Raw genomic sequence first — 25,664 nt, 5'->3', positions numbered from 1 at the left:
AAAAAAGCATGAAATATCGATAATAATGGGAGACCTCAATGCAAAAGTGGGAAAAGGTAGATCTGAGAATATAATTGGAGAACATGGATTAGGTCAGCGAAATGAAAAAGGCGATAGGCTGTTTCAATTTTGCCAAGAACACAATATTACTATTATGAATACATGGTTCAAATTACCTGCGCGCAGACTATACACATGGAAATCGCCACAAGAAAATGATAAAAATTGCGTCAGAAACCAAATAGATTATATCATGATCAACCAGAGATACCGAAATAGCATACAAAGCGCAAAAACTTACCCCGGTGCAGATGTCCCTTCCGACCACACCTTGGTCGTCGCCAAATTCAAAAACACGTTGAAAAGCATAAAAAGAAAGAAGAGAGAACAGAAATCAGACATGAGCTTACTCAAGGATATAGAAAGGAGACAGAAGATATCACAAGAAGTTAACCACGATGTCGAGAACTTAAAAACAGGCAAAAGGAAAATGATGTACCAGAAGAATCCGACGACTTAAACCAAATATGGAAAGAACTTAAGACTGTATTTCTAAAAGCTGAAGACCACCTTAAATAAACGAATCAAAGGGGCAAGAAACCATGGATAACTAATGAAATATTAGATATGATGAATGTGAGACTACATCACAAGAACAAAGACTGGAATAAATATAAAGAAATACAAAGACTTATAATAAAAAAGATAGTGGAAGCAAAAGCACAGTGGCTTGTAGAAACTTGCGAAGAGGTAGAAGGCCTACAGAATAAATATGATGATAGACTTCTCCATAAGAAAATTAAAGAAATGTGTGGGATCAGAAACGCTAGTCAGTGTGGCACAATAACAAGCACGGATGATAGAGTCCTGACCACAATAGAAGAAATAAGCGTTGAATGGCGAACATACATACAAAACCTATTCTCAGACGATAGAACAATAAATATTGATACACAAACATCGAAAATAACGACTTGCCCATTTTAGCATCAGAAATAAAATACGCCTTAAAAAATATGAAAACCGGAAAAGCCTCTGGACCTGACTACGTTCATAGTGAAATCATACAATTTTTGGAAGAAGACAATTTAGAACTATTATCAAGACTCTTCAATAGTATATACAATACTGGTACAATTCCACAAGATTGGTTAACGTCTACGTTTGTGCTTATACCTAAATCAAACTACGCAAAAAAATGTAACGACATTCCATTAATAAGTCTCATGCCCCATATTCTGAAGCTATTTCTAAAAATTATCCATAACAGAATTTACAAAAAATGCGAAGAAGATATGGGTCCGGAACAATTTGGCTTTCGAAACGGTATGGGAACTCGAGAAGCTTTGTTCAGTTTCATTGTTCTCATGCAAAAGTGTCGGGATCAACAAAAAGATGTCTACTTGTGCTTTATAGATATGAAAAGGCTTTTGACAGTCAAACACGATCAGCTAATAGAATGCGTGCAAAAAAAGAACCTGAATCCAAACGACATTAATACAATACGTGAACTCTACTGGAATCAAAACGCCTCTTTCAGAACTGAAATGGGTGATACTGAAACCATAAACATCCAAAGAGGGGTTAGACAAGGTTGTATACTATCACCATTATTATTCAACTTCTACTCAGAGGACATCTTTGCACATGCTCTAGATGAAGCACAAGAAGGAATAAAAGTCAATGGAAAAATCGTGAACAATATCAGGCATGCCGATGATACAGTACTGATTGCTGGCAGTGAAGAAGAACTACAAATTCTGTTAACCAAAGTAGTGCGAGAAGCAGAACTATACGGCCTTAAGGTGAATGTAAAAAAAACCAAAACAATGGTAATTTCAAAAAAACACACACCAGTTATAAACATACTAGTCAACAACAATCTAGTTGAACAAGTGAAAAAGTTTAAGTATCTAGGCTGTTGGATACATGAAACTATAGACCAAGAACAAGAGGTTAAATGTAGAATCGAACAGGCAAGAAACACCTTCTTAAAGATGCGACAGTTACTCACTACTCGTAATCTTCATTTGTCCCTAAGATACCGCATGATAAAGTGTTATGTATATAGTGTACTATTACACGGCGTGGAAGCTTGGACCTTAACAGTCAGCTCGTTACGACGTTTAGAGAGCTTTGAGATGTGGGTATTTCGTCGTATGCTGAAAATTCCATGGACCGACCGCGTTAGAAATGAAGAAGTTTTAAGGCGTATGAATAGAGAACGTGAACTCACAGAAATTGTCAAGAAACGTAAAACGTCTTATCTTGGACACATATTTAGACACGACAGGTATAACTTCCTTCAGCTTATTATAGAAGGGAAAATAGAAGGCAGACGCTGCCCGGGTAGACGACAAATGACCTGGCTGCGCAACATCAAAGATTGGACAGGATTAGACTTTTATAGTTTAATAAGGAAAGCCCAAAATAGGAAAGACTTTGCAGAGGTCATCGCCAACCTTCGCTAAGAAGACGGCACCTAAAGAAGAAGATATGTATGTATGTATAGCGTTAACAGGTCTTTTAGGCCCATTGCTGGATGGATAATTAAGAAAGCTTTCTGTTCTTAGCTATCAGCTTCCAATCTCTGATTTCCATCTCTCTGTCATCTTCCATCACTACATCTCGCCATTTCTCTCTTGGTGTTCCTCTCTTTTTTTGCCCTCATGTAGGTACTCTCCAAACAATATTCTTGACTGGTCTATTACCTTGCATTCTTTCTAGATGTTCTAGCCATTCTAATCTACGTTTTTTCACCACTTTTGTTATTATAGAGCATACAATTGTTACACTTCTGCATTAGTTCGTCTTCTCCATTCCCCCTTTACTACTTTTTTACTAAACATTCTGCGACGTATCTTTCTTTCCCGTGTTTCCAATCTGTTCTGTACGGTTTTTTTTCATAGTCCATGTCTCGGCAGCGTATAGCACTGTGGGTCTAATTATAGTTTTGTATACTCTTTTTTTTTGTAATTCGAGATATATATTTGGCCTTTTTAGTTTGCTCATGGCTCCAGCACATCTGTTGCTCTTGGTCAGTCTTAGGTTGATTTCAGTTTCTTCCTTACATGTCTGTTAAATAAGAGTACCTTACTACATATTATACAACTGATTCATTCTCCACCTTCAATTTAAAGGAGCCTCTGGTGTTTATTCCTTTTTTTGCTCGAGATATTCATGTACTTGGATTTATTAATATTAACTTTCAGTCCCATTTTAGAGCTTTCCCGAATCAGTCATTTTGCTATATTTGCCATTTCTTGCAATGAGAACTACATCATCAGCGTATGCTAAGCATTGGTACTCTTTGTATGAAATAGTGCCGGAGCTATTTATCCCACTAACCCTTGCAATTTTTTCTAGAACTATATTGAATAGCAATGTAGACAACGGGTCTCCTTGGCCAACACCTTTTTTCACTTCAATTTCTTCTGAGACTGTACCGTTGCATTGCACAGCACAAATGGTTTGTCTAATTGTCATTTTCATTAATCATATTATTTTTTCTGGCATTCTGAATTCTTTTAACGTTTCTATTAATTTGTTTGTCTATTGTATCGTAGGTGGCTTTGTAAAAGTAGGCGAGCAGTTTATATATTACCTCTAACAAGTATATTCCTCTATAGTTTGCGCATTCAGTTCTATCTCCCTTTTTGTGTATAGGAATTATAATGAACTTGTTCAATTCTTGAGGCATTTCTTCGGCATTCCACACTTCTAGTATTAGCTCACTAAGTTGGTTTATTAAAGCGTCTCCTCCATATTTTAAGTTCCCTGCCACAATGCCGATCTTCCCGGGGCTTTTTTGATTTTTCGTATCTTTTATTATTTCTTCAACTTCTTCTCTTGTGGGCTTTGGTATTTCTGCTATGTATTACTATTTGAGGTTCAGGAACATTATAATATTCTTCAGTGGTCACTCCGTCATTTAGCATCTCTTCGAAATATTCTTTCCATCTTTCACATATTTGGTCTTCGTCCACTATCAAGTTTTTTTATTTTTTATTTCATTTTCTTGTAATTTTCTTCAATACGCTTATCTATATACTTTCTTTTCCACGCCCTTAGGATTTTCTTTACTTTTTTTCGTCGTTCGGCATACCTTTCTAGGTCGTCTTGTTTTTACGATCGCAAACTTTTTAATATCAATCTGATCTTATTTTTTAACTCTGTTCTACACTCGTCATCGAACCAGTGGTTGTTTCTAAATCTTTTTGTTTTTGGTACGTTCTTCGACGTTGCTTCCTTTATAGTGTTTGTCATTTTCAAGAACTTTTGTTGTATGTTACTCACAGTAGCACTATCTTGTTTGACGTAGGTTTTTTGTATATCCTTTTGATAATCCTGCACTACCTACCTTAAATGTTTGCAGTTTTTGAAAATTAAATTTACGTTGCACTTTCTTTTTCCGTTTACCCATGCTTTTTAATTATTGCATCTCCCATTTCAATTCTAACCAAAAAATGATCAGTCTAAGTCAACCCCTGTGCACGTTTTCACATTTGTTATTAAATTGGCAAATTTCTCTTGTATTAAGATGTGGTCTATTTGATTAGTTTCATTAATTTGATACCGGAATTTTCCACGTTCCTTTATATATTTTTTTTTTCTCCTGAAATGCGTACTCATTATTTTCATCCTGTTTTCAATTGCGAATATAATCAATAGTTGGTCATTATCATTTGTATTCATGTTTACTTTCGTTTCCTGTTATGTTTTTATATATATATATATTTCCGACCTTTGGATATATATCCTTCCGACCTTTGCATTAGCGTAGCCTATAATAATTTTAATATCTTGTCTGGGCATTTCTTCAGACAATGGCTCTAATTCTTCATAAAATTCATCTTGCACTTATTTTCCTTTTTCTTCCGTTGGAGCGTGTATATTTATCAGCTATATCATGTTCTCCTTTCCTTTAATTCTAATTGCACACATTCTTTCAGATTTTTTAATATTGTTCTGCAGCTATTTTCATGTGGCTTTTAAAGTAATTACTATTTTAATGGGAATAAGCCACAATTAAAGTTTAAAGTAAGTTTATGGACGTTTCAATTTCCACTTCGGAAATCGTTTTCGATTCCAAATCGATTCACGAGAACGATTTCCGAAGTGGAAATTGAAACGTCAATAAACTTACTTTAACCTTCAATTGTGGCTTATTCTGTCAAATTTTGCTACAAATCGTTTTACCTGTTCCACGTCTTCCTGTACCAGAAAACCCACTCCAAAATTCCTACTATCGCCTCCACTTGTATAAAACGTGTATGGACCAATATTTTCAATGTTGTTTCCAGTCAAATGTCTTTCTTGTATTGGTATGATGTGTATTTTATATTTTTTAAGTTCTTCTACTAGGTTAATTATTGCTCCCTCCTCGTATATTCCTCGTACATTTCATGTCGCAATATTTAGGTACCTAAGTATTCTTATTTTTTGGTTTTCTATTTATGTTCAAACTCATTTTCCTGTTCATCGCTAGGGTCCGTCGACATAATGGGTCGTCTTTTTCTTTTTCCACTACTGTATGCCGTTTTTTGGGTCCATATTTCTAGATTTTTTCGTTTGAAAGTTTCATTTCCGACCCATTCCCATTTTATGTCGTCCACAGTTAGTTTTTTATACCCTATATTCACGTTTTTACCTTCAACTCTAAATAACCTTTCAAATAAAAAAGCATTCTAAAAAACTAGGAGACCATGAACTTTTGCGAGATCACTACAGTCGTAAGAAATAAAATTATAAAAATTATTGAAAACTTTATTAATAAATTAGCTAAATAAAAAATGTACAACAGAATAAAATAACTTTGCACAATGAGTAACTACATCTTTAACAAGTACAATTTAAAACCAATTCGAGAAATATCCCTTTTTTGTCGGGGTCTTTGGTGTTTCTGGTGGTGTTGTTCCTAATAGAGTTTTATCCTGGATTCCATCGCCTCCTCCATCAACGCCCACTAACGACGTTTCTGGACCTGAAACTTTAATGCCTAATTTATACAAAGGCGGAAAGTACAGTCTATTGTTTAGGATCTTTGTATAGATTGTATATATGGTGTTTAGTAAACCAGGGCCTCTGTAGTTTTTGCAGTAACTTCTGTTATCCCTTTTGAATGGAGATTCGATGAGTTTGGGATTTCGTATCGCTACCAGCGCATATTGAAAAGATGTAGCAATGATAGATATATAAGAAAAACACGTGTTTATAAAAACTATAACGAATTAATAAATCACAGGTAATATGAAATCAGTATAAGATAGAAAGGCACCTGATGCCACCTATTGTTAAATATTGTTTGATAAATAAACCAAACTAATAGAATAGGACTTTTCATCAGCCGCCATGTTTTTCGTACAGACAGATTTGGTACAGACAGTGCGTACGTACTGGTTTATAAATTTATAAAGAAATATGTATTAAATAAATATTTTTTTTATTTAATAAAGAATTACATATTCCATAAGAACACCGCTTCGTTGTAGCTTTTAGTAAAGGTATCATAATAATAATCGATTAAAAAAATTGAATTGCTAATTGTGGAACTTTATTTTTTCAATAACTAGACTTGTTTTGGTATTTTTCATACATATTATAATTATCTATATTACTTATACTACTAACCTAATCTGTTTGTTTACAAAATGTCTGTTCGAAAAAAATGGTTGACACTATTTTTTGATGAAAAGTCCTATTATGCGATTTCTTACAGATTCTGAGTGGCAAATAACTCTCGATGAAAAAAAGGATGTAAAACAATGAATGCTGGAAATAACTTAAAAAATATTAGACAAAATCACACTTGACGGAATAATGATTAAAATAGTTAATAGTACCACACTATACGCACAGAAAAGAGTATAACCGCGTAAATGGATGAATGTATAGAGTAGTTATATAAAAAAGGTGAAAATTACTTAACACCACGAGAAAAAAATCATTATATCGGGCACAGGTAATCTCTAACTGTAAGTTAAAAAATAAAAATCATAGAAGAGGAACAGGCACTAACACAAAGAAAGGAAAATAGCAATAAAAAGAAGAACCCGGATTAAATGAAAAAGAAAAATGATTGAGTTTTATCTTTTATTTTGTTGCATATAAACATTCAAGCTTGTATTTATTTTAGTCGCTTCATTTCGATTATTGTTGCTGTTGAGCTAAAAGTAATTTAATGTAATGTATAAAAGAGCTTAAAAGAAAAAAATAAAAATTATGTTAGATGGAAACGAGTTAGATTGAATCATGCTATTGGCATACCTGATGTAGATGGTGATCCTGCTGACTGTTTTAATAAAGAATTAGTCTGCGATTGTAGTTGTGACTCATATTTTCTAACATCCTCCATATTCATTTCTATCCATTCGTCAATCCATGCAAAGGCCTGTCTATGGCCCAAGAGAAGAACTTCTCTTATACACTGAAAATTATGTTCTATTAGCGAATAAGTACTGATTGAAATCATTGTAATTTATGACATAGGCATTAATAGGTTTTTATATTTTATATAGACCATTAAAAAAAATGAACAGACTGATATATTTTTGTACACACGTGGTACTAGTTGTGACACCCGTACCCTAACCAAAAAATTTTTAATGTGTTTTTGTGGAGTCCAGTGTACTGCCCTTTGTGTTGTTTTCATTGTTTAAAGAAAGAAAGGAAAAAATAAAAAATAGAACCAGCATGTTTCTGCTTATGACAGATATATGATAATATAAATATGATCACTTAACAAACCAGTGTCGTTGTGTCCTACTCTATTTTATTTTATCTTTGATACCTCGTATTTTTAACAGCTGCCAACCCTAATTTTCGACCCTTTTTTCTCAGGCAACCTTATATCATCATATTAGGTAAATAATTAGCTTTAATTTGATATAAAAATACGCATATAGGACATGAGCAGCGTATTTTATTTAAAATATAAATGAACGAAATAAAATATTTGTCAAAAACGAATTGCTATGAATTGAATTAAAAATATTTGCGGCCACTTTTTGACTGGCAATCTTATGACTTATCAATGTATTCTCCTAATTTTAAATGTATGTAAAAATGTGAATTTGATGAACTACGTATGAACGTAGTGATCGTGCATATGTACTCGGAACTAAATTCGTCATCAATTTTGTCTTCTGGTAATTAATATTCAGACCTACCTTACGTAGTGCATCGCTGAATTCGTTTAATATACCACTGACAATGTTTAGGTCATCTGAAATAAGAACAATATCATGTGCGAATCTTAGATGACTAAGCATCTCGCCATCATTACAGTGACTTCAAATCAAAGTAAAGAACAACTTTTGTGACATAGTATCTCCCTGTCGAACACCTCTCCTGATATCTATCTTATTGGTAGATCCGTGCAGATTTATAGTTGTTTTATTATTGCTATATATATATATATATATATATATATATATATATATATATATTCTATAATATTGTACCTATGATCAATTCGACAATCTTCCAGTGCCTTGGAAGGTGTACTGCAGGTGGTCAATTGTAAAGTGGTTGAAGCAAAGCTAGCCTGTTCTCTTCGACAGATATAGTTCAAATTTTACTTCCAATCGGATTCTAGTGTATAGTTTGTATAGACGATTGAGTAGACAAACTGTCCAGTAATTATTTAAGTTCATGTTGTCACCCTTTTTATGCAAAATAATTGTAATGGAGTTATTGTAATGACAATGGTGTAAAAACCAATATCATTATTAAACAATACATTTTGGAAAATATTTTAAACACATTTGAAAATCATTTCAAAAGAAAAAAAAATACAAAATGTACAATAAAATTATTAATAGTATGGTACGGTAAAGAGGTGTGGTAATTAAAAGAAAATTTCGAAAAGTAACAGGAAAAGTCTTCTTCTTATTCTTCTTCTTGCTCTTTATAATCAATTCTGCTTGTTCATTGGCGGATTAATACCTCTATGGAAGGTTGTCACTCCATCTTTTGCGCAGTCGTCCGATACTTCTTCTGCCGATTGGTGAATTATCTCTTGCTATTTTGACGACACGAGTCTCCTCCATTCTACTTATGTGGTTATTCCATTCTTTTTTGAGTTTCGTTTCTAATTGTCTTGTACTTATAGTATGCCTCTTGTGTTTTGGTTGACATGTATTTCAGGTAAGCTTTTTTCTTTTCTTTGCATTTTTCCTTCACTTCTGTACAAAACGATGGAGTTCTTCGCCTTGGGAACGATTTATTTTTATTTATATTTCTTTTACCAAGAACTTTCTTGGCCGAGACTAGGATATTAGACTTAATTTTTGCCCAGCTTTCTTAGACTCGACCACTTTCTGTGATATATGTGTTTCTGCTTTTTTCGGTTATTCTTTTTTGGAATAGGTATCTTGTAGAGTCATCCTGTAAGCTTTCGACTTTTATCTTTGTGGTGTATTCTGGTGATTTATTATTATGTGTTTTCATTCGGATTTTGCACAATATCAATTTATGATCACTTCCTATGCCTGTTGATGTTATTGCTCTTACATCCAAGATTTGAGAGTGCTGTAACTCTATTCGGCAGGAAAATCTATCATAATCTATCATAATTCTAACAAGAAAAGTGAAAGGAAAATATTTTAAAAACATTTGAAAATCATTAAAAATTGGAAAGACCAATCATCTGACCAGTCTGATTTTAGTCCCTGCACTGATTTCATGGCTTTTCCAGATTTTAGTCAGCTTAGCGATTGCATTTTTTGTTGTTGATGTTCTTGGTCATATTTCTTCAGTGCATTTTCTGGTGTTAATTATCATGAAAACCAGGTACACAAGTGGCTTACAACCTTGATTTGCTTGTTATTTATTTGTGTTAGTTGGTTTTGGTTGTTGTTAGCTCTATCTATTACAATTGTCTTTTCTGTTTATTTTGAATCCTGCCTCATTAGTGATATGTTCGATTCTCTCCAGCAGTTGACATAATTCCATTGCCGAGTGGGCAAGAAGGTTTGTGTCATCTGCATATCGTAAATTAAAGATTTTCCTTACGCCTATGGTGACACCTTGTGTGGAGTGAAAGCTTTCAGTTAGTTCTCAATTTACCAATTTCTGGGAACTCATTAAATCAAGGCCTTGTTATAATAATTAATGAAACGCATATATGTTGGGATGTTTCATTCCCGTGTTTTTTCGTTGATCTTTCGTGCGTCTAATATTTGTTCTCTAGTAACGCGTCCAGGGAATTTCTGGTAATAGAAATGGTGTATCCTCATTATTAGTATATGTAGCATGATTGTACTGCAGTGTGTTATTAGTGTTATTGTACGACAGTTACCTGAAGAACCCGAAGAAATCAAAAATATTACTTTTAAAATACTGTATAATGTATTACTTACAAATCAAAAGTTTTACTATATTTTCTCTCTATTGTGCTATCAGATTGAAGAAAAAATGAGCCAAAAATATTGTCCTTAACATGCCTGATACTTTATTACAAGCTACTCGAAGAGAAATGGGATGTCAAGACTCCACTGTTATCTTTACTATTAATTACTAATACTAATTTATAGTATATTAAAGTTCTATTAATCTTTTACATAGAATTTAGTTTTGTAATCTGTTAAAGTGGCGATTTGATGAACATTATAATTCAAATTATATCGTAAATCGTGAACCTGTTACTAATAACTTAAAAGGTTCATGTCCTTTGGTATTTTTACAATAAAAAACGAATCGGTATTTTAAGTACTATTGTTACAATAGGAACACGCTAGGTTAAATACATACCGAATGTATAAAATCTTCTACTTTAGTCTGTAGGCCGAATACTTCAAATGAGGCATGTACCAATTTATATGAACACATTATTGGCTGGCAATTACTTCTCCAACCATCGACCAAGGGCCCTCTGTGTGTTTTTCTGGATTGAAAAAACCGAGGATCTTCTTCTTCTTTATAGTGTTTTGCTGATAATTCGTCATATGCAATATCGATATGGTCGACTGTTCTTTCAGCTAATTTTTCGGGAGATAGGCCAAGACACTGAAATATTAAGTTTATAAATATTAGAAAAGGGTCAATTGGTTAGTAAATAATTAAAAGACCATAACAGCTTTTTACTTTAATCGGCTTTTCTCGAAACCTCGATTTTTTAACTGTTACTCGTATTTCCAAACTATTACACTTATAAATATGAACCAAACGGCATTTTACTTACTAGATGTCTCTCTATGGTCGATACTACAACCAAATATATTCATTGTTATTTAATACAGTTATAAACAATAAAAAGTGCAAAAAAGGGTCGAACAATTCAAAAGTTGTCATTTTGTTTTTCTTTCTTCGGTAAAAACATTTCATTGTAGTACCGACCATAGCCAATTCGATACGAAATATGAAACCATTTTAGTTTTTTTGCTTTTGACTGAATCGTTTCCAAGCAATGATGACACTTTGGACGAGTTTGAGCAGACCATCGAGTTAGAATCTATGGAGAAGCTATGAGGATATTAACGTGTGTATTAAAAACGGTGTAGGTAGGCGTGGCTAACGGTGATACCAATGTGGCGGTGGGATCATGGCCGGACTCAATAATATTAAAACTACCATAAAAATATGACTAGTTATTCAGAAGATTTAATCATAATCTACAAAGTGCAATACATTTTTAATAAACTATGATTTATTTATCCCGCGGTAAACACTAAAAACACGATATATTATACATAAAGAAAAATTAATACAGTCAAATACTATTAATTTATTCTCTGAAATACGGGCCATTAGTTTGTTTACATATTTGTATACTAACCTGTAGAACGTTATTCCTGAAGATTTTTTATTAACATTGCTTCTGCCACTGCAACTACGTTGAAAATAAGAAACCATTATTATGCACTAGCACAATATATTATTACAGTTTCTATAAAAGTATTATAAAACTAAAAATATTCGAAAAACAACAAACGTAAATAAACATATACGATCTGTCAAAAGTGTCAAAACAATATGGCCGAAGTGAGGTCGTTTTTATTCACGTGATGCCCTCTCCATAGATTCTAACTCGATGGAGCAGACATTTTCAGAGCCGCCATTTTGAAAAAAAAAGAGTAGTTTAACGTATGTACCGGGTGGTCTAATAAGCCGATCTCTACGCTATATATCAAAAACTATTCATGTTATAATGGAAATACCTTTCAAGTTTCTGGGATAACCGCTAGGGGGCGTAACCTGTGAAGAAAAATTGAAAACCAGTTTTTTGTGAAATATTCCCAATTATACCAAGTGTTAAATAAGTAAACTAGAAAGAGGCCTACATTCCGCACAAAGTTGTTCAAGTACTTTTTTTATTTTTTCAAATAAAGGGTGGGGGAGAGTGGGAAAGTATTTGTGGATAAATACCTATAACTTTGGTTTGAATCAACCGATTTTAACGAAATTAGTGTCATTAGAAAGAGTGTGTTTCGAATAGAAAAAATTAAAATTTGTTTTTCTTCAAATACAGATACAGATATGAATACAGACGCATAAACATAAGTAAGTATAGTATTGACTCGTCCTTTATTATAACTTAAAATTAAATATGTGAAAGATCATAAAAATATCTCGATCATTAAAACTGAATGTCCAATTAAATGTTCAAATTGTTTTCCATCGTTGTCCACACAAAGATGTAATCTTTCGCTCGTAGACATAACAGCTGCTTCAATCTCAGCTGTTGATATACTATTTATTGCGTTTATAATGCGCTGTTTCATGTCGTCTCGCGTGGTTGGTCGAGTTTGGTACACTAAGTCCTTCAATTTCCCCAGAGATAAAAGTCCAGACATGTTAAGTCTGGAGATCTAGCTGGCCATGAAAATATACTTCCTCTTCCAATCCATTTATTTGGATAACTTGCATACAAATAATCTCGAACTCGTCTGGAAAAGTGCGCAGGACACCCTTCATGTTGTAATATCATATCTCTTCTTGTTTGTAAGGAAACATCTTCCAATAAAACAGGCAACTGATTTTTCAGAAAATCCAAATATGTTTCGCCATTTAAAGTTCTATCAAAGAAATATGGACCTACGATCTTTCCAGCAACTATACCACACCAAACATTTAGACTCCATCTACCTTGAACCTGCACCTCATGTATCCAGTGCGGATTTTCTTCAGCCCAATAATGCATATTATACAGATTAACACCACCCGCACTATTAAACGTAGCCTCGTCTGTCCATAAAATCTTTAACATGATATGCGGTTGTTCTTCTAGCAGACCTAACATCCAATTGCAGTAATCCAGCCTTGCATCAAAATCTCTCATGTAAAGCTTGGTGGAGAACTACATGATAAGGATGCAGACTAAAAAACAGTGGTTTTTTAGTCTGCATCCTCATCATTTTCATCCTTTTCACCAATATTGGTGAAAACGAAACCACTATATTTACTAAAACTCAAAAAATCTTGAAAAATCCACAATTGTTTCACAAGATAAATCGTGCATAAGTATTTTTAAGAAACGGATAAAAGAATAAAAGCACCGTGTTGCCGTTTTTATCGGAATATTAAAATAACAGTTGAATCTGAAGTTTAAAGGGAATTCCAAGTTTCTGACCTAAACGTTCACTTTATAATATGAAAAACCAACCTGTGATGTTTTAAAATCCTTAGAACAGTAGTTTTGGGTATGTTTAATTCTATAGAGATTTGCCGACTACTTATATGTGGATTCTGTTGAATTAAAGCAAGAACATTGATTGAATTATCTTCGGTCATACCTCTACTACGTCGTTTAAAACAAGGACGATGAAAACTACCAGTTTCTCTTAATCTTCTTGCCTTTCTTTCAAATACTTCTTTGCCATAATGTCTCCTGTCAGAATATCTTACAGAATATATACGTGAGGCAATAGCGGCATTTTGGTGACATTCGAAATAAACTCCAATCATATCATACAATTCTGCATTTGATATACTCATCACGAATTATTAGTACTGATAATTAATTACTAATATTACCAATATTAATATCTATTGAAAAAAGTGCAATCTTCAATTCGAATTATAATATAACACTTCTTAACAATGTTTTGACTGCTGTCAATAAATAAACAATATGAACTCGCCGTCAAATTCATTGTCGTAGCCTACTTAGTTTCGAAAAAACTATTTTTAATCATATGAAATAACAATGGTCAAAATAGATATCAACATTAAGATTCTTCTGCTATAAAAAATTTGAAAGTACCTACTGACTTATTTTTTAATTTAATTTATAATACAGGGTCAGTCAATTACTTACTTATGTTTATGCGTTTTTATTCATATCTCGAGTTCGACAAAAGCTATTAACATGCGGTTTGCGCCATTTTTAGTACTTACAGATTTTTTCGGTTCTTCAGCGATGGGCTTTAAATTAGGTATAGTTTTTTCTATTCTAGTTTTTTTACTTGAACGTTTTGTTGTATTTTTATGTTCTTAGGCATTTTCACTAAATTTTCTTCAAAGACTGATAGTAGGTATAAAAGGCACATCTCCAATATATACACCTAGCCACAAACTAGTTTTCAAAGAGAAACCTGCTTGTTTTTATCATAATAGTGAAAAATGTATTTGTGCTTTATCTAATGTATTTTGGTTGTATGATACTTTTTTAATGCAAAAATAAAAATATATATATTACAGTATTTTTGTTTTATTTCTTAATTATAAATATTATAAAACAAACAACCAATTAGTATTAAAATCATTTATTAAAACAAAAATTACATAGTATACGGTTTAATTTTTCTGCGAAATTTACTTAAGTGTAGTTTACTAAATGATTTAAACATTATTTGCTTGTCTTCGAATTGTTTTATTTTTTCTTTTAGTTCTTTAATTTTTTTCATAAATTCCTCCAATTCTTGTTTAAACGATATGTTGTGTTGAAATGAAAACTACAAAATAAAATATATTATTTATTTATTGTATTTACATGTATTTACAGTATCTACCCCCTCATCTTCAAAACAATGTTTAGGTAGAACATCTTTGAGTTGATGTAAGAAATCGGTCAGCCCTAGATTTTTTATTTATTTTTTTTTTTAAAGCAACACATGCATATTAGATCAGATAAATAATCTTTGCAGATTCTCGCTCCCGTATGATATGTTGCTGATTTTTCATTACACTCTTCTACCGTATATCTTCTCATTCTTATGGTAGCTCGTTCGGCTTCGTATTCAAAATCGTATGCCTTTTCATTAAAAACACATTGCAAATTTCGGACAGCTTCAGCTACGTTGAGAGTTTTTCTACCACCTAAACACGCATCCTTGACTAAATTCTAAAAATTAATAATGTTAGCAACAATATTGATTGAAAAATATTTATTACCTTTCTGATCTCACGACGAACAAAATTTTACTAAATTACTGAAAATTATTTACTTTTTAACTTATATTACGACGAACTAAATGTTACTAAAGATCAGTTTTACAATCCTCAATTTACTGGTCTACATTTTAAACACTGCGCATGCCTTAGTTGCTGCGTGAGGTGACCTTGATTTACATAAATAAAAGTAGGTACATTTGATGTTTAAGAACATTAACAGTTTAATAGAAATGGAGTGTTGTCACAAAGCTAAATTAATGGTTCAACACCGCGAAAACCTTTGTACAAGTTTACTGAAGCAGAATTAGAAAACTTTACCCTACCATACTTTAGAAAATATGTGGAACCGTTGGAATTACTTCGATCTTGGTATAAATTACCCACAAAAGTAGTTCAAGATTTTGAAGTTCAGACTAGTGTGCCATGTTTTGTACATTTTAATCGTCCCGAGTGGAGAACAGAGCTTGAAGGTACAGCACCGGCGCAATCAAGTTGTCATTTGTGAAAGTCTGCGCTTGAAAATTTAAAAGATATGAATAACAGTGTAATAAATAGTTAAGAAGGTATTATTTTTTTAAAAAGAGTTTTTATTATACTAATAACCTATCCTAACCTTGACTGTCACCGTGACTTGGAACTAGACCATGACATGACATTGAATGTCATTCACGTTACCTTGAACTTGATTTTTGCGTGACCTTGAACTTGGCCTTAACATGACCTTGAACTTGGCCTTTGCGTGGCCTTGACCTTCGCGTGACCTTGGCCTTTGCATGACCTTGACCGACCTTGATTGAAACCGGTTTCCCTCACCACATTTGGAACCAAGAATGGTATAGAGTATCTACTGTTCACCTAATTTAAAATCAACACCGGGATATTTATTTTCCTTCGGCGACCTAATAGCATCTTTTACTTCCGAAAGCAGCAGTATGGGTTCTTTGGAATAGATAGTTGGTAATAAATTTTCAAATTAAACATCGTCGTTTTTGTATAGACCTTCACAATAGTTCCGCTACGATTCTATACTAAAATTCAATAAACTATGCAGGAGACGTAAACATTAGCAGATGTAGGCCGCTAGCAGGACCGCATTTAAAATTATCTTTTCGTTTGGTGAGAAGTATTATCTTGTAAAATACGAAATGTATAATTTAATTTTGAAAAAATGCGAGACAAAGAACCTGATTGTTTATAGCTGATATACAACAATAGGAAAAACAAATTTTATATACAGGGTGCTTTCAAAAAATATAAGTTTTATTTATAGTTTTTGTTATAGTTGTACAATTCCAAAAAGTTTAAATATTGCAAAAAAACGGTTAGTTTTTGTGGAATAAAGATATAAAGTGACTCATAATTCATTTGAGTTCGGAGGAGATATATGGCAGTGATCGAGACCTCGACTACTTTTAAACATTATTCTGATGAACTGGATAACATGTCACTATCATCAACGTTGATAACAATAATTGTTTTATCATGTGTTTCAATTAGATTGTCCAGCCGCCACATTTCCTTTTCTACTTCTTGTACATGTAAAATGCAGTACTTCCATGTTTCTGGTGTAATTAATGAAATTGAATTCTAAAATAGATTATTGGCATCTGAAAATTTAAAGGTAGCGTTTTTTTCTGCAATATCATTTTTAGTATTTGCCCAAATAAGTTCTATGGGATTTAACTCACAGTGGCCTGTCATCTCTGTAATCACCAAACTTATTGGACCTAAATGCCCAGAGGGCATTTGGAACAAATTTATTCCGCTGCCGTGACAAATAAGTCTTTTAACTTTTCCTAAAACTTTAAAGTATTTGTAAGTTTTGAGATTTGAAATATGTAAAGGATTTTTTAATCCCGTTGTTAATCCGTCCAAAAAAGCTTTTAAGATGATTTGACTGTAGTGTCTACCCATATTTTGATTTGCATGCGCAACGTTCAACCATATCTCATCCAGATAATAAATTTTGCGCTTCTCTTCTCTATGAGTCCTTATCTGTTGAAGATATTCTCGTCGCCACACCCCAATGTCGTCTCTTTCTAATAAAAGAGTGTTTTTATGTGGAAAAAATTAAGTTTTTTAACTTCCTATAAGTTTGCTTGTCAACTTTAAGAAACAAAACGGTTAATTTATTTCATATGCCAATCAACAAGCTAATTGGACCGCGATATAATTATCAAGGTATACCACAAAGCTCAGTTTTATCTTCAATCTTATTCAATATATACAGCTCTGATATATATAACATCCAAATAAATAACAGTTCATTCAAAATCGTACAGTATGCCGACGATTTCTGCATCTATACAGAAAACAAAAAATATGAAACCTGTATGCAAAGCCTTAGCAAAGTATGTGAATCCCTTTTTTCATGGTTTTTAGAGAATGGTCTCAATTTATCTATAGAAAAATCAGTAGTATCTATCTTCACAAGACATAACATTTCTACAAATGAAAATATCATTCTGAACGATCAATGTTTTAAACTTCAAAATCATGTCAAATATCTAGGCCTTATTTTGGATAAGAAGTTAACTTGGAGACAACACATAGAGTACATGCTTGATAGATGAAACAAAGGCAGTAATTTCCTCAGAATGACAACTAAAACGTGGTGGGGTTGCGATGTAGAAACATCCTTGTTGTTTTATCGCGCTTATATACGATCTATTCTAGATTACGGTGCTACTCTTTATGGTTCCGCCTCCAAGAACCTTTTAAGAAAAATCGACACGTTTCAAAATTCTATTATGAGGGTATGTTTGAGTGCTATGAGATCAACCCCTATACAACCCTTATATGTTGAAGCCGCTGAGCTATCCCTGGAAAATAGAAGAAACTTTTTAAATGAAAAGAGTCTCCTTAAAATTCTATTAACTAACTCGCAGTTATTTTCAAGCGTCCGTCAACTTAACGAGTCAGATCTTACAAACAAATATTGGGAGAAAAAACCTTCCCCGCCTTTATGCATGGCATTACAGAATAATCCTATTTTTTTCAAGAAATTGCACTCGATTGACAGAAGCTTAGACTACTTCTCTTTATTCCACAGAACTGAGGTTATAATACCCACTTATACTGAGAACACCATTATGAGTAGCAATCTTCTAAGATCTCTACTGCAGGGTTATAGGGAAGCCACAGTAATATACACGGACGCATCAAAAACAACAGAAGGGACTGGATGCGCATACTTTTTACCTGCTACAAACGTAGAATTCAAGTATAAACTACCAAATGAATTTTCAATCTTTTCAGCGGAATCAATAGCTATACTTGAAGCTCTAAAATATGTTAGAAACACCTGCAATAGACATATTTTAATTCTGTCAGATTGTCTTTCAATTTTGCAGAGCATAAAAAACATTGAATTGCCCTCAACATTTAGCAACCCCTACATATTTAAAATAAAAGATCGATTGTATCATTTATCATCGACTGGAGTCAACATAAAATTTATTTGGGTGAAAGCACATATTGGTCTCAAACATAATGAATATGTAGATCATTTATCTAAAATGAGTGTAACAACTGGCTCTACGTTGAAATATATGCTTAATACATCAGATGTTACTACGATTTTCAAAAAAAATCAGCAACTTAGATGGAAAGAGCAATGGAAACATTACTGTTCTACAAACCATAAAAGGTATACCTCTTTACAACCAATTATACCTCAAACAACCTGGTTTCAGAATTTCAAAGCTCCTCGTAAATATATTACTACTATAAATCGAATACACTTTGGACATGCATGTTACCCATGCCATTTATTTAAAATAAAAGTCATCGATGATGATAGTTGCAAACATTGCGGTAAGCTAGGTGACCTCGATCACATCTTCTTTGAATGTAATAAATTTATTTAGCATTTAAACTCCCTGTATACAAAATTAACTAAATGCAATACATACGCTCCATATAATATACAGTCCTTGTTAGAGATAGGTTCTGTAACAATATATAATTTAATTATAGAATTTTTGTCAGACACATGCATAGCTTTATAAATCTGTTACTAGTTCATGAAAACTTTCATGAGAATGTATAGGGTTAGACTTGTACTCTTTGTTTATCCTATATGTAACAATACCTTTTCCGTGGTCCAGTATTGTTTGTCTGTTAAAATAAATGTTTTGACAGACCCCTAAACGGGAAGCGAGTGTCCTTGTATTTTCCTTCGACGTGTTCTTCTATTAATTATTCGTCTATTTCGTTTTAGGGATATCGCTGTGCATTTGTCTGAGAGAAATAATCTGTACTTATGTGTATATACTTTCTTAAGGAATATATTATAACCTTTCGAGACTGGCTGAATGACGAAAGTCTATGCCACAAAAACAAAAAAAACTTCCTATAAAAAAGGTTTTCGTAAAATTTGGCAAATCAGGGTCATCGTTCACTTCCTAAAAAATCTTATCCACGGTGGGTATTTCGTTTCTCATAAAAAAATTATGAACCTGCCTTCTAATTGCATTTTTGTCAAAATCATCTATTTTATCAAACTTTTTTCCGAGTCAGACATACTTTTGGTCCAGCGAACTGATGATTAGTTTTATATTCCTTAATCACCGTAAATACACTTGGATCACAACCTTCAACTTTACTCTCCACTTTTTTTACAATATCTTCAACCACTGACTGGGATTTTCTATTGTTTCATATTTAAATATACTTAAAATTATTTCTTTCACATCAGCGCTAAGAGGATTCCTTGTAGTTCATTTTCGTGGAGGACTCCATGTATTTTCAACTTGTCAAAATCATCTATTTTATCAAACTTTTTTCCGAGTCAGACATACTTTTGGTCCAGCGAACTGATGATTAGTTTTATATTCCTTAATCACCGTAAATACACTTGGATCACAACCTTCAACTTTACTCTCCACTTTTTTTACAATATCTTCAACCACTGACTGGGATTTTCTATTGTTTCATATTTAAATATACTTAAAATTATTTCTTTCACATCAGCGTTAAGAGGATTCCTTGTAGTTCGTTTTCGTGGAGGACTCCATGTATTTTCAACTAATTCATCGGCAGAATCACTGGTCAACATTTTTCAACAACAGTAATCACGTATACAGTTTAAAGTCTTTATACAGACAAAACTAAATACTTAAGTAGTTTTAAAACGCACAACAAATAATTATTACTAGTTCAATATTAACAGCATAAATATAAATTGTCCTTTAACCATCAAAACAACAAAAATATTACTAAATCGATTCAAAATACACGTCAATACCAAAGGTACATCATTTAGTTTTTGAATATTCATGGACAATCGTTATTTGCATAGTTGTTTAAATTATTCATTAATTTAATTAATATGATTATTTTTTCACTAACTATGTATTCAGTGATTACATTAATTTATATACTATGCAATAAAAACTATAATCGAGAAAAGAGAAAAATTCAGAAAGTGATTTTAATATCCACAGTTGCTATCAACAAGTCCTCACAGACACTTCGTCTAAAGACTAGCAACCCCAGTGGGATCCTCCAGTTTTGGTAACATAATTGTTGGCTTCAAAGACGTAAATTCATATAGCACTGATGATGGAATAGTTATTTAAAAAAGGTTCTGTGATGTAGCCCGAAAAGGTTTTTATATTAATATACCTTTTATAAAAGAATTTTTTTTTATTTTAATATTATACTATTACTATTGGAACGAGTAAATAAATTTTGAACATCTTTAACAATTAAAATACAAATACTTATATCATTGTTTACATGCCCTGCATCGCTTATTGAAATTTGGTATATATAGTATATAGTATTTTATTATGCCAGTTTTTAGAGAGAATTAAATTCATATCTGCCATTTTGTATTAGAACATTTCAGCTTTCATAATAATCTTAAACGTACGGTAAACGAAATAGTCCTTGGGCCCCCGTCTAAATTTTTTTTTATGAACACACTCTCCAAACTTTTTTCAGTTGTTATTTGGGTGGAGTTGGACAAATTTAGAGACTGGCGCAATATGGTAGTGGGGCGTTTGGCTGTGAAACTGTCAGGAACATGTTAATTTTATGTAAAAAAAATTTACGGCCACATTGGTCATTTTATTTTAATCAATAGTTTTTATTATAAAACACCGAAAACATGCTGTCGGACAAAAGTAATGGGCCATTTGGCGCGTCAGACTCTCTAAACATGTCAAATTTATGAAAAAAAAAAATATTACCACACAGCTGTTTTTAACACAATTCATCCTAAAAACTGTTTAAAAAATAATGGCAACCTTGTCGGACAATTTTCACGGGGCATGTGCGCAGTCGGCCGCGCCAAATATGTCAATTTTATGCAACATTTTTACTTACAACCATTTTTCCAACAAAAAAAAGGAGGTTGTAAGTAATTATATTTTAAACCAAAAAATCAAATTGTCTGACAAAAATATTGGGGCAAATCGATAGTCGGACAAAAAAAACGGAATTTTTATTCGTAATCGATGTCGTTAATCCATGTATGATTCGTGTATCCCTTATTTTTACAACCATTTTTCCGACAAAAGTAGGGGGTTACAATTAATTACATTTTTAAATAAAAAATCTAATTGTCGGACGAAAATATTGGAGCAAACGAACAAAAAAATAAATTCTTATTGGATATCGCCCTTCTTAAACTGTAAAGGTGAGTTAATACATAGTATTTTATGCATTCATATATAGTGAAAAAAATTTATTTAATCTAATAATAGATTGAAAAAAAACATTATTATTAGAACAAAAATTCAATTAATAATTATCATCCTCATCAGAGCTTTCGGAGTCACTGGCGGATAAATCCCCTATCTCTTCGTCTTCACTTTCATCGGAAGATCTATTTGCCTCCCAATCATTCGGATCATTAGAAATGGATCCTGTAAATTAAACATTACATAATAAATTTAATGGAATCTTTTGAAAGTGATTCAACTGAAATTAATTGTTGAAATTAATTGAAAAAGTAATTGTTTTCATTATTTTTATTTTTTCGACAATTTCTCTATATGTAGAGTCATTTGCACTTTAATGTTCACACAAAAACACTGCATTTTTAAATTATTAAAACCATTAAAGCCACTATACTTTACAACTTTTTTATAAAATATTAAATAATCTTGGAAACTAGAATGAAAACGTGCAAGTGAGAATCAATAGAAAAAAACTAAGGTGTGCTCAATATATTACACGATACCTCGCAGCAAATGCTCCGAAAGGAAATTGGAGAGAGGGGATTCATTTTGGAGCTACAAGGTTACACAGCTCACCTGGCCTGTGGCACTTTCTATATGTCTAATATATTCAAATGCATATTAAAATGTATAGAAAACGTTGTGTACGTATCTGTGACCTTAGAACAATTGCTGCCTTTACTAATTTATATTTTTTGAGATTTTAATTCTAAAATTTTTAAAAAATAAATATTTAAACTACAGGGACAAGTAAATTTTATTACATATAATATGTATATAGAAAATCATAAGCATAAACTCAGCTTTACAGTTTAAGAACGGCGATATACAATAAGAATTTATTTTTTTGTTCGTTTGCCCCAACATTTTTGTCGGACAATTAGATTTTTTTATTTTAAATATAATTATTTACAACTTTGTATAAGTGTCGGAAAAATGGTTGTAAAATTAAGGCATGCACAAACCCTGTGTAATTTAGACAGATGCATTTCCAAAAAAAATTACTTTTTTTTAAATTGTATCAATATGCCCCATTGTTTTTGTCGGACAAATGATTTAATATGCAAAAAGAGAAATCAAACGATTTCTACTTAGCGAAACCGAATTCAAATCTTAACCACTGTGTTCCCTAAAATTTGCGAAACAAACAGCTGGATAAATTACTCGGCGAGGGAATCTAAAATTGCATTCCACAAGCCGTTCATCCTAGTCAAAATTCGTAGTGAATTCAGTTTCTGGTACTTCAAACGAAGTAAATAACAAAACATATAACAAAACAATAAATAACTTTTTGTTTTTAGATGGCGTAGTTACGTCCGTATATAGTTATTTTAATAACTATTGTCTAGGACGGGAGAGATTTTTGTTTTGGTTCAGAGCAGTAACTATACCGTTCTGAAGAGACCTAAGAAGGTCGAAATACGTATCAGCGGTTGTTGCTGCACTGTATCAAAACAAAAATCTAATACCGTCATTCTGTTTGGTTATTTACTTCGTTTGAAGTACCAGAAACTGAATTCACTACGAATTTTGACTAGGATGAACGGCTTGTGGAATGCAATTTTAGATTCCCTTGCCGAGTAATTTATCCAGCTGTTTGTTTCGCAAATTTTAGGAAACACAGTGGTTAAGATTTGAATTCGGTTTCGCTAAGTAGAAATCGTTTGATTTCTCTTTTTGTTTTTAGATGGCGTAGTTACGTCCGTATATAGTTATTTTAATAACTATTGTCTAGGACGGGAGAGATTTTTGTTTTGGTTCAGAGCAGTAACTATACCGTTCTGAAGAGACCTAAGAAGGTCGAAATACGTATCAGCGGTTGTTGCTGCACTGTATCAAAACAAAAATCTAATACCGTCATTCCGATTTAATATGCATTACACATGCAAACAAACAGAAAAAAAAAACAAATATCTGTGGTAATAAATAAAAATGTTTCATAAAATTGACATCTTTTGCGCGTCCGACTGCGCACATGCCCCGTTAAAAATTGTCCGACAAGGTTCCCATAATTTTTTAAACAGTTTTTATGATGAATTGTGTTAAAAACAGCTGTGTGGTAATAAATTTTTTTTTCATAAAATTTGACATGTTTAGAGAGTCCGACGCGCCAAATGGCCCATTACTTTTGTCTGACAACATGTTTCTCGGTGTTTTTATAATAAAAACTATTGATTAAAATAAAATCACCAATGTGGTCGTAAATTTTTTTTTTTACATAAAATTAACATGTTCCTGACAGTTTCACAGACAAACGCCCCACTACCATATTGCGCCAGGCTCTAAATTTGTCCGACTCCACCCAAATAACAACTGAAAAAAGTATGGAGAGTGTGTTCATAAAAAAAAATTTAGACGGGGGTCCAAAGACTAAAAGCTCTAGTATGTACTATTACAGAATTATTGATGCCACTGTTTAATAATCTCTGTAGCAACAAGTTAAACAGCCGACTACATATTTAAAGACAGCAGTTGAAAAATGAACCGTTATTTTTAACTCACCAGGACACTTGCTTTCTGTTAACATCCAAAGTACAAACCATAATAAAAAGAAGCTGTATCTCGATAAAAACTGACTCTAAGAAGACGTAATAAAAGGCAAAAAAGTTTCAAAAACTACCCTAACGGTGGTGACACAATTTTTTTTTATTATGTTTTAAGATGCCCTTACAATAAGAAAGCCACGTGTCCATTTTCATTACAAAATGGCAAACAGTTCACGAGATATTAGAAAAAATCGATTTTCATTTTGTAACTTCAAAGAAGATACTTATAACTTTTTTTCTTTCTCATTGATGGTGAAAGACTTTGGTAGGATTTGCATTAGTGATGTATTACATTAGTAATAAGTTGCCATCTAAACTTGTAGAACTTTCACAAAATGATATAACATCTTGGAAATTTGTAACTTTTTAATTATGGAAAAATATTTAGATGGAAAATATATACATAAAAAAAAAGATTACTTACATTTTCTGTACATCCATTGTTGTTCTCATATTTGGTTTCAATTGATATGTTAAATCTGGGAATAAAGGAACACTACAAAAAAAATAGCAAATGTACTTAACTGATACTGATACTACGTACTAGGTAGTCTAATACGTAACCTTGGAACATTATTTTATTTTATTTTATTCGACATAATCTTCGTTTAGCTCAATACAACAATTTCATCGATTTCCCAACTTCTTTATACTGTCAGAATAATATTATTCTGAAAGCTCTACAAAATAGTAGGCATTTGTTTCGCCAAACGCCCATTATGAATAATCTCTTCAGATATGAGAACACATGATAATCGGAGGGGGCAAAATCAGGAGAATAAGTCGGATAAGAAAGCAATTCAAAGCCAAACTCATGATTTTTCTCCACTGTCATAACGCTCTTATGAGTCGGTGCATTATCATGGAGAAACAACACTTTGCTGCTGTATATAGGATAGTTTCTCACTGAGTTCCCACTTCAATTTGTCCAATAATGCACAATAATCTTGACTATTGATAGTTTTGACTTTTTCAATACAGTCAATTAAAATTATCTCTGTGCAGTTCCTAAATACAGTGTCCATAATCTTTACGACCCATTGAGCCACTCCTGGCCGGTTCTGAGCACTTTTGCCGCCTTCAGTCCACTGCTGTG

General features: G+C 32.5%; 1 protein-coding gene across 1 annotated transcript in view; it reads right to left on the bottom strand.

The window, feature by feature from the left end:
• Window positions 1-5,752: 5,752 nt before the first annotated feature.
• Window positions 5,753-25,664, bottom strand: part of rdgBbeta (cytoplasmic phosphatidylinositol transfer protein 1) — a 28,121-nt gene continuing 8,209 nt past the window's right edge. The window contains exons 4-7 of the mRNA XM_072520456.1: window positions 24,993-25,064; window positions 10,753-11,007; window positions 7,267-7,426; window positions 5,753-5,989 (exon numbers count right to left, since the gene is read on the bottom strand). Coding sequence (XP_072376557.1) covers window positions 5,853-5,989; window positions 7,267-7,426; window positions 10,753-11,007; window positions 24,993-25,064 — 624 coding nt within the window. The 3' untranslated portion in view covers window positions 5,753-5,852. The remainder of the gene's footprint in view (window positions 5,990-7,266; window positions 7,427-10,752; window positions 11,008-24,992; window positions 25,065-25,664) is intronic.

This window comes from Diabrotica undecimpunctata, chromosome 1 (genome assembly GCF_040954645.1).
Source record: "Diabrotica undecimpunctata isolate CICGRU chromosome 1, icDiaUnde3, whole genome shotgun sequence".
Taxonomy (NCBI): Eukaryota; Metazoa; Arthropoda; class Insecta; order Coleoptera; family Chrysomelidae; genus Diabrotica; species Diabrotica undecimpunctata.
The sequence above is the reverse complement of the archived record's forward strand: the minus strand, read 5'-3'. Positions and strand labels throughout refer to the sequence as shown.